The sequence below is a fragment of the Lynx rufus genome, unplaced genomic scaffold (genome assembly GCF_022079265.1).
Source record: "Lynx rufus isolate CCGP_SWC_20201006 ecotype Redwood Valley unplaced genomic scaffold, mLynRuf1.p SCAF_4, whole genome shotgun sequence".
Taxonomy (NCBI): domain Eukaryota; kingdom Metazoa; phylum Chordata; class Mammalia; order Carnivora; family Felidae; genus Lynx; species Lynx rufus.
Genome location: NW_025814856.1, coordinates 148,743,194 through 148,755,143, shown reverse-complemented (window position 1 = coordinate 148,755,143; position 11,950 = coordinate 148,743,194). Strand labels below are relative to the sequence as shown.

The following is an 11,950-nucleotide window of genomic DNA, read 5'->3' as shown; positions in this document are numbered from 1 at the left end:
ACAAAGCAGCTCACGGAAAAACTCTAAGCGTAAGTGGAGGTCAGAGAGGCCCACATGCTTGCCCAAGGTCGCTCAGCATTACAGGGATTGAACTGGCAATTAATGTCCCAACCCCTGAAACCCCAGATGTGTCCCCACAGCTCCCACAGGTACATCTCCCTCCTGTCCTGGTGGCCAGGCTGTTTGGCAGATTTCTGCAGCATTCCAGATTAAACCCACAAGCAAATGGGATATTAAACACCTCCGGTTTCCTCATAAATCCTGAAGCCAACCAGACCAGCCCCAAGGGTTTGGCTCAAGTGATTCTCCCCTAAATAAGCAAGTTCCTGTGGGAAGAAAAAGCCTGAGTTCCACATGTGAGTCAGCAGAAGGCAGATAGGGGTTTAAACGACGTAGAAAAGTCTGTTTCATCAGAGACACTGCCCCAGGGAACCTGGCCCAAGAGGGAGGACAGAGTCTGTGGCCTCTGATGATGGAGAGCCCTTGTTCCCCAGACATAAGACTGGGCCTCATGGCCCCGGGCTTCATCTGGCTCAGTTAAACAGACGAGGGCACCCCATATAGCAGCCTGAGTTCATCCTATAAACTCCTTGGTCAGAACTCAGTGCCTCGGGACCCACTGCCTTTCTACCAATGGCCCTCAGCACTCCTGAGCCAGGCCTGACTCACTGAACGAGCCCCCTAGGGGTCACATTGCCCTGACTGTGGGGGCAAAGTTGGAGCCTCCTGAGAACACAGAATGGAGCCCAGCATCCCTGACAGGTGGGGTGGGTCCCTTGTCTGGGGTGCCTCCGCAGGGTGCCTCTCCCGACATCCTGGTCAGTACCATAGGGACAAGGGGGAGGTGCTGCTGGACATCGCTTGTCTGACGTTGAATCCTGGGGATTGACAAAATCTGCTGGTCACACACAGCTCCTTACTTGGGGATTTCACGATCTGGAAGCCTGATGCCCCAGGACACAGCGGTCAAATCTGCTTTCAGCCCTGAGAGGCCCCAGGCCCCCCATAGGGGTCTTGCCCAGCTGGCTGGCTTCCTGAGTGCAGGGGCTCAGGCAAGTTCAGATCCACTTCCAGGAGACTTCTTGTATCAGCAGGACCACAGTAGAAACATGACATTGGGGCTGGAGGCCTGCGGCCCCAGGCTCTGACCACCAACGAGAGGACATGATTCCCAGGCTCCCTGCACATCCCCCCGCCATCCCTGCAGGACCCTGAACTCTGGCCCTTGGAGCTAGGAATCTGTCTGAGGTCTCCCACTTGCCATGGGCTGGTTTACAGTATCTTACTAAGGTTGCTGCTCCCAAAACAGCTCAGCCTCTCTTATTTCAACACCCTCATGAGGAAGGTGATGGGGAAGTTGGTTTCTGTACCATTTTAAAGTCTTAGAATGTGAGGAGACAGGAGGTATACCCCACAAAGGGTAGATTCCAGGAAAAGTCCCCTGTATCTACCAGAACCTGCTGGAATATCATGCACTTCAGGAGGGCTCAGCCCTGGCTCTTCCCAGGAGCCTCTCTTTTTCAAGGATCTCAGTTTAAATGCTGTTCTTGGCCAGGATACCACTTGCCATCAAGTGACGTCCTTAAAAAACTTTGGGGTCATAATCAGCCACAAGCCTCTGTTACCATAGTTATAGAGGACAACATAATACCAGAGCAGGAATAGACTTGAGAGGGTGTCTGCTTGTGATCTGTAACAGAGGGGAATCTCTGCAGCCCAGAGAGGGCATGTGACCAGCCCCAGGTCACACAGCAAGTAAATAGCAAATTCAGAAATTCAACCCAGCTTCATAACACACACCCCCACCAATCAAAGGTTGGGCAAAAAATAGCAACTGAGCGCTTTATACCCAGCCTTGGTGCTATCCTTGGGAACAAGGTCTGATGTGCCTCAGACAGGACTGTGGGAGGAGTTTTGTTGTTTCACTTCTTCAATCCCTGAGCTTTCTGGAATGGAGGGGGGCCACTGGAGAAATCCAACAAAACCCCCGAGTTTGTGATGACAGAGGAAGAGGGGTGACAGAGATCTCAGAGGAAAGCAGAGAAGGAAAAGAGACACAGGAAAACTCCACATAGGTGGGATACTAGGCTGGGTGGGCAGGCAGTTCGTCTCCAGGCCACATTTTGGGGACAGGCCCTGGGCCATCGCTGGAGCCCTCGGTGCGGGGGGGGGGGGGCAGCAGTGGCTGTAGGAGGAAAACAGGGCAGCTCACAGGCAGCAATTGGAGGGAGGAACAACTGTGGGTATTCTTGGCCTCCTTTAGACCAAGGCTCCAGGGAAATGACAAGTGCTTCTAATAATAGTGCCCAGTCCCCGCCTCTCAGGCACCAGCAATCACAGGAGCAGGGGGGCCGCAGGGGGCAGCCAGCTCCATCCCCCCCCAGCCTCCACCAACCCACAGCAGCGGCCCATCTCCTCTCCGTGTCCCAGTTTACTAGGTGCAGAACAAGGATGGGGAGGTAACTTGGCCCCCTCCCTGCTTTACTGGAACACAACTGGGAAGGGGTCTGCTGAGCCATCGGGGGTCCTGGGGATGGTCTCGGAGGATACACAAGCTTCTTCCGTTGTTCAGATCTGTCCGCCTGAATGGTAGAATTTTCCAGCACAACATCTCAGAGCTCAGAACAGGGAATGGTTAGTGGAAAGAATGTCCAAATTAAATAGGTCTTGTCTTTGCTTGACAAGGTAGAGGCTCACCCTTTCCCGAGGTAATGAACAACATCATCCCCTAGCTGGGCTGTGATGTGCCAGACCTTGATTGAGACACTTAACCTCCTGGCCCCTGAGAGCCTGAAACATTCTCCCCTTAGTTCTGGGTTTTGTGCAGATTAACTGCCCGCTGATTGCGGAGAGCTATATAAATGCTAAATGAAGCAGAGGTGGGGGTTCCTGGGGGATGGGAGCCAGTGGTCCAGGCTCCCCAGCTGTCGGCCCCCTCCTGCTGCAGGACGCAGGTCATGGGGAAAAAACCTCCAGGAATGACAGTGACCTCCCTCGAGAGGGAGGAGGTGGTGGGGAGCACCAGGGGTTAATGGCTTCTATAATATTTCATAGTCAAGATCCCAGGAATGGGCGATAAAAAGATAAAGCAATGCCAAGCATATTTGATCCTTGAAGTCTTGTATTTTCAATTTTCCTTGAAAATTAAATGCGTGCAAACACACACATGCACTCCAAAACACATAAGCATGCTCGTGTGCGTTCATCCCATATGTACCAAGAGTCTGGTGCATAAACACTCAATAAATGCCTGCTATTATTACTTCACATAAACACAAACACAGGGAACACAAGCATATTTTTGGACGGCATCCCCAAATGTATATGCGTAGACTAAACACACAGTCATATTTGAGTGCTCATTCCTTGTGACAGGCACTGTGCTCAGCGCATTGGATGGTTATCTTGAACCCTCAAAAGAGTCCTGTTGGGTCTGCACTGTTCATAATTCCCACGTCACAGATGGGGAAACTGAGACTTACATCATTTGCTCACATTCACACAGGCGGTCACTGCGGAACCCCTCTGTTGCAGTATGTGCCCGTATGTGTGTGCGTGCGTGTGTGAACACGCAGGTAACATAGATTTGTGCTGTGAGCTCTTCTCAAGTCAGCTGCATGTGAATACGTGTGTGCACACAAACACACATGCATACGTATGCAGAATCTCTGGGGGATTTCCGGGCCTTTCTGAGAGAGGCCTGAAGGTTCTATTGATCTTTGGTTGATGGGGGCCCCTGGTCACCACCTGCTGCTTCCACATTGAATCCTGGCCAGACCCAGGCCTGAGAAGCAGGAGCCAGGCTTGGATCCTGACTTAGGCACCACCAGCATCCCTCCTGGAGGTAGAGGCAGAACAGCCTCAAGCCAGCCCTTAGCACCTTCCCTTAGCAGTCTTCCTGCACTGGGACCTTGGAGGAGGGAGATGGAAACAGGGATGGGAAGGAGAGGAAGTGGAGCTTGGCTAGGGGAGGGAGTGGGAGGGAGATCTGGAAAAGTCTGTCCCTCTCCCCTTCCCTCCCTCCTCTCCCCCGCCCTGTCTCTTGCTCCTGCAACATCTCTCCACCCTCAGGCCGCTGTCCCCTGCTTCTAGCAGACCACAGGGAGTGTGAGTGGTGAGTCTCTAACTCCCCGAAGTACTGGAGTCACAGAGTTGCCTGTTTGAAATGCATTCCCATCTTCCAATCCAGCAGGTGTAGGGAGAGGCCCTGGGACCCGTGGTTAGGCCCCCTGAGTGATTCTGAAGACTGTGGCCCACAGACCACCCTGAGAACCACCAGTCTAGAGAGGAAGAGGTTTTGTGAGGATGCCTTAGAAGGACTCAGTCTGACCCAGAAGCAAAGAACATCATCTCTGGGGAGTTGATCAACTGCACTACAGGGCAAAGGGCCTATGAGTCACCAGCTGAGCTGAGCGATCATGAAAGTCCCTGTGGTTGTTTCTTCAGGGCTGGGGAGCTTTGCTTTATTCTACGGCTTGAGCCCAGACCCTGGTGTCGCGGGTCACAAGGGAGATTCTATGAGAGAGTGGATGGTACAGAGCAAACCACCACCACTGTGGGGCAAACACTGAATGTGGCTCCCTGGTCTGGGCACGTGTCTCCAGGGAGTTAGTGAAAAATTTGGGAGTGCTAGGGTAGAGCCTGAAGAAGGCTAGACAACCATCCCACTGATGTGTATGAGGATAGTATCATGACGTATTCACACTGGAGCACATTCTCAGCAATAACTCAGGAATTTAGGGCGATTTCCCAGGTTAGGATTGTAACATCTCCTCTAGAAGCCTCTATGGATAGGCTCCAGAGGCAGAGGCACCATCTCAAGCCCTGAGACCCTCCACAGGCTGTGCGTTCCCAAGGTTCTGTAGCCTCTTAGTGAGAAGCTAGCAGCTCGCTTGCTCTGGGGAGGGGGCACCAGCTACCTCCATAATATCCATCAACACCCCCACGCCCCAGCCCCTCCAAACTTCAACTGAGTTGAAAGAGCCTTTGGCTCTGCAAACATCACTTCCGGCCAGGTCTCTTGGACTGAACCCCTCTAGCAAATTGCCAGCTCCCAGCCCCTCCTCTGCAGAAAACCTGTCTCTGTTCCATTCCTCCATTCACCCCCTGTGGAGGGCAGAGTCTGGTGGAATGATGAGAAAATCACCAGGTACAGATTGGAAATGCTGCCCTGGGCAGGGTCTGATTCCCTGCCACCTACCTCCTTCTCTGGGGATTGAGAAGTGTCTGCTGTCAGAAGGCAGATGTGGGGGGGCTGGCACTCCCTGTTCCCTCCCTGCCCTGCCCCAGCACTCAGTCCCAAGGATGAGACCCAGCCAGGTGGGGCACTGACTCCGAAGAGAGCTGGGCAGGGACCCTGTCCAGGCCTAGAGGTAGCTCCCGCATGGGCAGCCACAGAGCTGGGGCCTGGCCTCTCTGAGCCAGTGCATGCCTTTGGAGTCTTGACCCAAATTCCCAGGTTTGGTCCCTAGGGTGTCCACAGGATTTCCCACCTCACCTCTAAGCCACATCCAGCTCTCTTGACTCCTAACCTCCATCAGCTCAGCCCCTGAAGAGTACGGCCCCTTCATTTCTAGTGCCTGCACCCACTACCCCTGCCTGGAAATTGATCAGCCCTCTCTAGGTCTTTGATAAAGCACCCACCCCCTCTGACCTTGTCCTAGGAATTAACATTCCCAAGTTGAATCAAGGGCCTGGTGGGGCCTAATGACAAGGTTCCCCTGGACAGTGAGGGAGGAAGATGGGAAGCGACAGCTGGTGTGAGCCAGCGTCCGTGGAAGAGGGTTGGGTAGCTCTGCTCTAATCTGTTCTGTGAATCCATATTCCAAATGGGTGTCCCATCCAGGCCTGGCCCCTCCCCTGCCTTAGTATCCTGCCCCCCTCCGCCCTACACTGTTCCCCGAACCATGCTTCCCCACACATGCCCTCAAACACAGGCACAGTCACAGCAGGTCCTTAGCCCCAAGCACCTCGTGGACTCCAGGCCAAAGAGCTAGCTCTCCCTAGAAATTTCTGTAACCCAACTTTTTTCTTTCCTACCCCCAACCTGCCTGCAGTATTCCTATGAAGGGATGGAGATCAACAATCTGCCTGTGGAGTTGACAGTTGTGTGGAACGGACACTTCAACATCGACAACCCAGCTCAGAACAAAGGTGTGGAAGGTGGACCCCAGCGGCAGGGAGATAGGGCAGAGGGAGGGGGAGGCCCTGCATTCGAGGGCACACATTATTCCATCCCTGCCCCAGTGGTGACCCTCTCCCTCTGGCTCGGAGCCTGCCCTCTATGCCTGTGCACTGCTCCGTGACCTCTCGGGTGCAGGGCCACCATGGGCAGGGGTCCTGGGTGTGGCGGAGTGAGCAGGACTGGCCACAAGAGCCCTGATGATTCTGGAGGGAGACCCACTTCTGATTAAGTTTCGCTGCCTGGGGCCCAAGTTCTCTTTTGCTCTTCTCTGTGTCAGAATGGCTAAAGGGACACGGCTGCTTGGGTCTCATCATCCGAGGCTGGGACTGCACTCCTTGTCCACAGTCCCATCCCCTCCCGCTTCCCCTCTGCCCTTTGCCCGCAGTTCACCTCTATAAGTGCGGAGCCATGCGGGAGAGCTGCGGGCTGTGCCTGAAGGCGGACCCGGACTTCCAGTGCGGCTGGTGCCAGAGTCAGGGCCAGTGCACCCTGAGGCAGCACTGCCCCGTTCACGAGAGCCCGTGGTTGGAGCTGTCGGGCGCAAACAGCAGGTGCACCAACCCCCGCATCACAGAGGTAAGCCATGGTCCTCTGGGCCGCTCTGGGTGGCCGAGCCGTGCCCTGCCATGGCCTGGGGCCTCACCAGCCATGCCCCGCCGTCGTGTCAGCCACCCCAGTGATTACCAGGGCAGGCTGGGGGCATCCTCGTTTTCCTGCCCGGCTTCTGCAGAAGCTGTGGGTTTGGTCCAGGGGTGTCTCCCTTATCAAGGAAGGTTGAACACAGAGAAGGGCTCCACTGTCCTGTTGGAGTCTCCATGTTAACAGTAACAAAAATGACTCTAAGTCCTGGCCACTCTCCCTTTGTCTCTCAGAATCTGGGTGATGAGGCTGTTAAGCTCCATCGGGGACAACCTCACCGATCATTCAGCCATGAGCAGAGGGTGCATGGGGTTCCAGGGCACAGAGCCCAGCCCTCGGGAGGTGGAGAAGGTGGAAACGGTGAGACCTTGGGACTCACTCAAAGCAAGACCTAAGCCGGTAGATGGCAGAAATGGATTTGGAGCACAGTTCAGGGGACATAGGCCATGGAGCAAAGACCAGTGAGAGGCAGGGAAGAGCTAAACGTGCCAAGAACAGGACTTGAATCCCAGCTCTGCCAGCCAGTTGCTGGGTATCCCGGGGCTAATTTATCACTACCTTCGTGCCTCAGCTTCCTCACGTGTGCAAGGAGTCTAAGGTTCCATCTCACAGAGGAGTCACAAGGATTGTCTGAGATCCGAACCATGCAAAATGCTGGCTCTGTGCCCAGCCCACAGGGGTCTCACCATCCTCCTCCTTGTCCATCATCAACGTTGTTAAAGCCGTTGCCATCCATGTCTACACCGAGGGGTTCACTGCCCCTGGGGTTTATTTAGGCCACTGGTGTCTTCATCTCCCCACTCTCCACTCCTGGCAGAGAGACCCCTCAGGCATCACCTCCCACCGTGTTCCCCTGGTACAATAAAGAAGGGGCGTGCATGTCTCAACAGCGCGACCCTCTGGGCCTCTAGCACAGCGTTTGTACATTATAGGTACTCAACGCCCCCTTGCTCTAGTGGCTGCTGATCTTAATAACAAAGCAGAGAGGGGCAGAGAAAAACACAGGAAAGGGAGTTCTGTCTCGCCTCCATACATAGTAAAGATAGACAGGTATGTGGCTCTGTGCAGAGTTTCACAAACACACACGTATCCAATAGCCTGACCGTGGCAGTTACCATAATAGGCCAGATGTTGGTGTGGTCCTTCACAGTTTGCGAAGCAGTTTCCTGTCCCTTGCTTTGTCCGTGCTCACAGCGACCCCCCCCCCCCACATGGTTCCTGGGGCTACCACCACACAGTACCGCAGACGGAGGGGCTTCAGAGACAGAAATTTGCTATCTCTCAGTTCTGGAGGCTGGAAGTTGAGACCCAGATGTGGGCAGGACCGGTCCTTCGGAGGGCTGTGCGGGAGGACCTGCCCCAGCCTCTCTCCTGGCTTTTCTCCCTGAATTTTTCTCATTGTCTTTCTGCGTGTCTCTGTCCAAATTCCCTCTTCATATGGGGACACCCACCAGTCATGCTGGATTAGAACCCACCCTAATGACCTCATTTCAACTTGATTACCTCTAGAAAGACCTTTTCTCCGAATAAGGCCACGTTTGGAGGTACTGAGCATTTGGACTTCCACAGGTGGATTTGGAGAGGACACATTTCAAGTTATAATGCTTGCCAAAGCCAGGGTTATCAGCCCCCTTTCCCAGATACAAAGAGTAATGCCCAGAGATGCTAATGCCCTCACACCAAAGCATAAATCAAACGGTCCCTGAATCCCTGGTCTCTGGATTCCTAGATTAGCGCTCTCTCTCACCACAAAGGCAAGGCACCCATAGAGATACTCCCTCACCCCTCCACTCACAAGCTGTGACACCTACAAAGGATGGAGAAAGGCAGGTAGGGAGCTTGACCTTTGCGAGTACACAACCTCCTCCAGCATAGTGGCCCCACGGTGGTGGCCCTCTGTATGTGCCCCCCCCCCCTTCAGTCCCTTTGTCCTCTGCGTTCCTGGTTTTCCAGACACGGGGAGTCTCCCTCAGACTCTACTTCAGTCTCCTGCATGGGTAGGAATCTCAACAGCAGTTCTCGAGTTGAGGCAAAACACATGCATTTAACCTGGGGAAGGAGGGCACCTGAGCCCTACGTGCCCCAGTCCCCCTCCTTTACAACTTCCCCCACCCGCAGAGCCTTTAACGCAGAACCACCCCCGGGGGCCGCCACACGTGACTGCTAACCGTGTGTCTGCAGCAAACAGTACGACTTGCTTCCTTGTTGGCCTGAGACCAAGAAAATCACAGGGAGGAGATGGCAAATTAAACAAATCTCCCTGTGACGGAGGCTATTTACTGGCTCCATACTGGCGTCAGCCCTCCGGGGAGCCCGGGGAACCAAGGACTGGGCCAGAGATAAAGCTCCTTTTTCAGGACAACACGCCAGGGCTGGAATATCATGAAGCCACTCCTGCCTGGTGCCAGTAGGGCTTTGGGGACTGGCTGGACAGGCATTTGAGAACATACCCTCCGCCTTCCAGCCCTCCCTATATCTGCCCGCCTCCCTCTCACAGAAACGGCCCCTGCCTCCGAGGGATCTGTCTTTCCACTACAGTGGGAACATGCATTTGAAAACCCTCGCACTCACGTGCACGCTCACTCGTGCACATGTGCACACATGGGTAAGAAGCAGGAAATATCTTAACTCGTAGGTGAACAGACTTCCCCGCAAAGCCGCCCCTCCAGCCTGGTTTCTCTCACCCTCCTCCAGGGTGGAGCCGCCAGTTGTGGCCTTTGGGGGTGGAGAGAGTAGGAAACATTAAGAGGTGGGCCGTCTGGGCTCCTTCAGTTGCGATCCCATTGGTGTTGGCCAATATCCAGTTGCTGGTGTTCAGAGACACCAGGAATGGGAAATGTGCCCTTCTCTGGTCTTTCAAATGCCAGGAGAGGCTGGCACAGAATGTCTTCTGCCACTAGGGTCACTGCTGCGGGATGTCATAATTAGATCGCATGAACTGTATGGGGCACCTACCTCAAAGCAGGCCCTTGGTTGTTGGTTCCCAGCGTCTCAATCATGGATTTTTAACACCAATGGTGACATCTTGGAAGGAAAAGCCAGTCATTTTGGCCAGTATATGAGGGTAAAGTCTAAATTAATCCCATCTCTGGTAGAAACCAAGCCAGACAATGAAGGCAAAGGGCTTGTGACAAATGCTCTTCTAAATCCAGGAAGATGCTTGGGTAGTTGTGGTTTTCAGCCCAATGACAACTTGAGAGATAAATATAGTGCCATCACTGAGAAGTCCATGGGAAATAAGACACCATCCCTGAGCTCAGAGACACAGGATCTGAAGGATGAGGAATCAGACACCAGTGACTGTTACCATGACAGTGGTACATGTCAGTGGAGAGAGAGGGGACAACTGCTTATGGGGAAGTGACATTTGAGAAGGATCTTGAAAACTTGGTGGTTTGCCATAGCGTGGAGGGCGGTGGGCATCAAGAGGGTTGTTCATTTTCCTTCAGAATGAAACAACACAAGCAAATGCTGGGAGGCTTTATTCCGTGATTTTCTATGAATCACCCGAGAACGGTGTATATCATGTTCCATCCCCTCATCTCTTCCACAAAATAGGAAGGTGAATGAGGGGATTTGAACACTGTTCCTAATACCACAGCCAAACACGGACTTCTCTACCCGAAGTTCCTGCCATTAAGCGTCCCAGACCTGGGTGCCCTCGTGGACAGGGGCCCAACTCGGGGAATGGGGCAGAGATGGGGAAGAGCCAGAAGCCTCTCCTTGCCCCACCAGCAAGTGGGTAATGGCTCTCTCTCGGTGCCTGTCAAATTACCGCGCTTCCTCCCTTCAGATAATCCCAGTCACGGGTCCTCGGGAAGGGGGCACCAAGGTCACCATCCGAGGGGAGAACCTGGGTCTGGAATTCCGGGACATCGCCTCCCATGTGAAGGTGGCCGGTGTGGAGTGCAGCCCTTTAGTGGATGGCTACATCCCTGCAGAACAGTAAGTGGAAGCCACACGAGACGGCTCTCTCTTGTTGTTGACCCCCCTTCCCTGGCCAACAATTGACAGCCAATGGCAAAAGGTGCTAGAGACCCTTGGGGTGGGGGGAGTAGAATGCCCCTAATATTCTAGTGTACTCCCCACCCCTGAACTAGCTAGCTACCATATTGGCAAGTGTAGAAAGGGGAGGGGGACATGGGGCTGGGAGGGAAGAGAAAAGTGATCACTACCTCCTTGGGGTGTGACTGTGGGTAGTGGTGAGACAAAGCAAAATGAAACTCTGCAAGAGAAGTGTGAGTTCAGTTCCCGACCCCCTGCAGTCCCTAACTCCCCACTCATGTCCTCCAATTATGAAAGAGGCTAAACCTCTGGTCCTTTCTGTGGAGACTGAAAATGAAACCCCACACCCACTCTCTGGCCTGTGGGAATTTTGGATTGTTTTTTCCTCCATGCAGTTTGCTGGTGCCTGGAGTGGGTCATTCCATGATTGACCTTTACCTCCCAATCCACCTGTTAGAGGACGTTTGTGAGTCATGTATCATTGCCTTGGAAATAAGTAAGCACAGTTCTCCAGCCCAGCAGACTCTCCCATGAAATGTTTACCAGCACGATAGAATCTATCTTCTATACCATCTTGCTGCCCCTCCCAGAGTGACACCTTACCACCTGTCCTGTGTGCGTGAGTTACTGACTCTTTGCAGGTCTCCCATGGGTATGTCAGTGCGGTTTACCTGTCAGCTTGCTGGTCTTGCGCAGGTTTCGTGATTCTGGAACCATCAGTACCACCATCGTCACTTCCTCCTGATATCCCTCCAGATCTTCCTAAAGCGCTCTTAGTAGATGCTATGATAGAAGGATCTATTCTTGATAGGACTCACCTCATGGCCCGTCACTGCTTATTTGCCCAAAGATCTTTCTGTGGCTCTTTCAACTTTCTGAGTCCTTCTAGAACAAAACCAAAAGCAAGCTGCTACTGATGTATTGTGATTTGGGGAACTTTAAAATGCCCTACTCTGGACCTGCAAAGCCAGACAGAAAATATATTACTATAAAGTCACATGATTGAAATCTTGTGGTACTAGTTAGATCAGTGGAATAAGATAGAACACCCAGGAAAAGAATCCTGATACATAAAAAGTCAGCGATGTGATAAAGGTGACATTTCAAATCAGCAAGGGAAGC

The 11,950-nt window shown here is 53.3% G+C and overlaps 1 protein-coding gene across 1 annotated transcript in view; it reads left to right on the top strand.

Moving 5' to 3' along the window:
• Positions 1 to 11,950, top strand: part of PLXNA4 (plexin A4) — a 178,573-nt gene that overhangs the window by 103,589 nt on the left and 63,034 nt on the right. Inside the window, exons 10-12 of the mRNA XM_047095252.1 lie at positions 6,057 to 6,153; positions 6,570 to 6,760; positions 10,617 to 10,768. Coding sequence (XP_046951208.1) covers positions 6,057 to 6,153; positions 6,570 to 6,760; positions 10,617 to 10,768 — 440 coding nt within the window. The remainder of the gene's footprint in view (positions 1 to 6,056; positions 6,154 to 6,569; positions 6,761 to 10,616; positions 10,769 to 11,950) is intronic.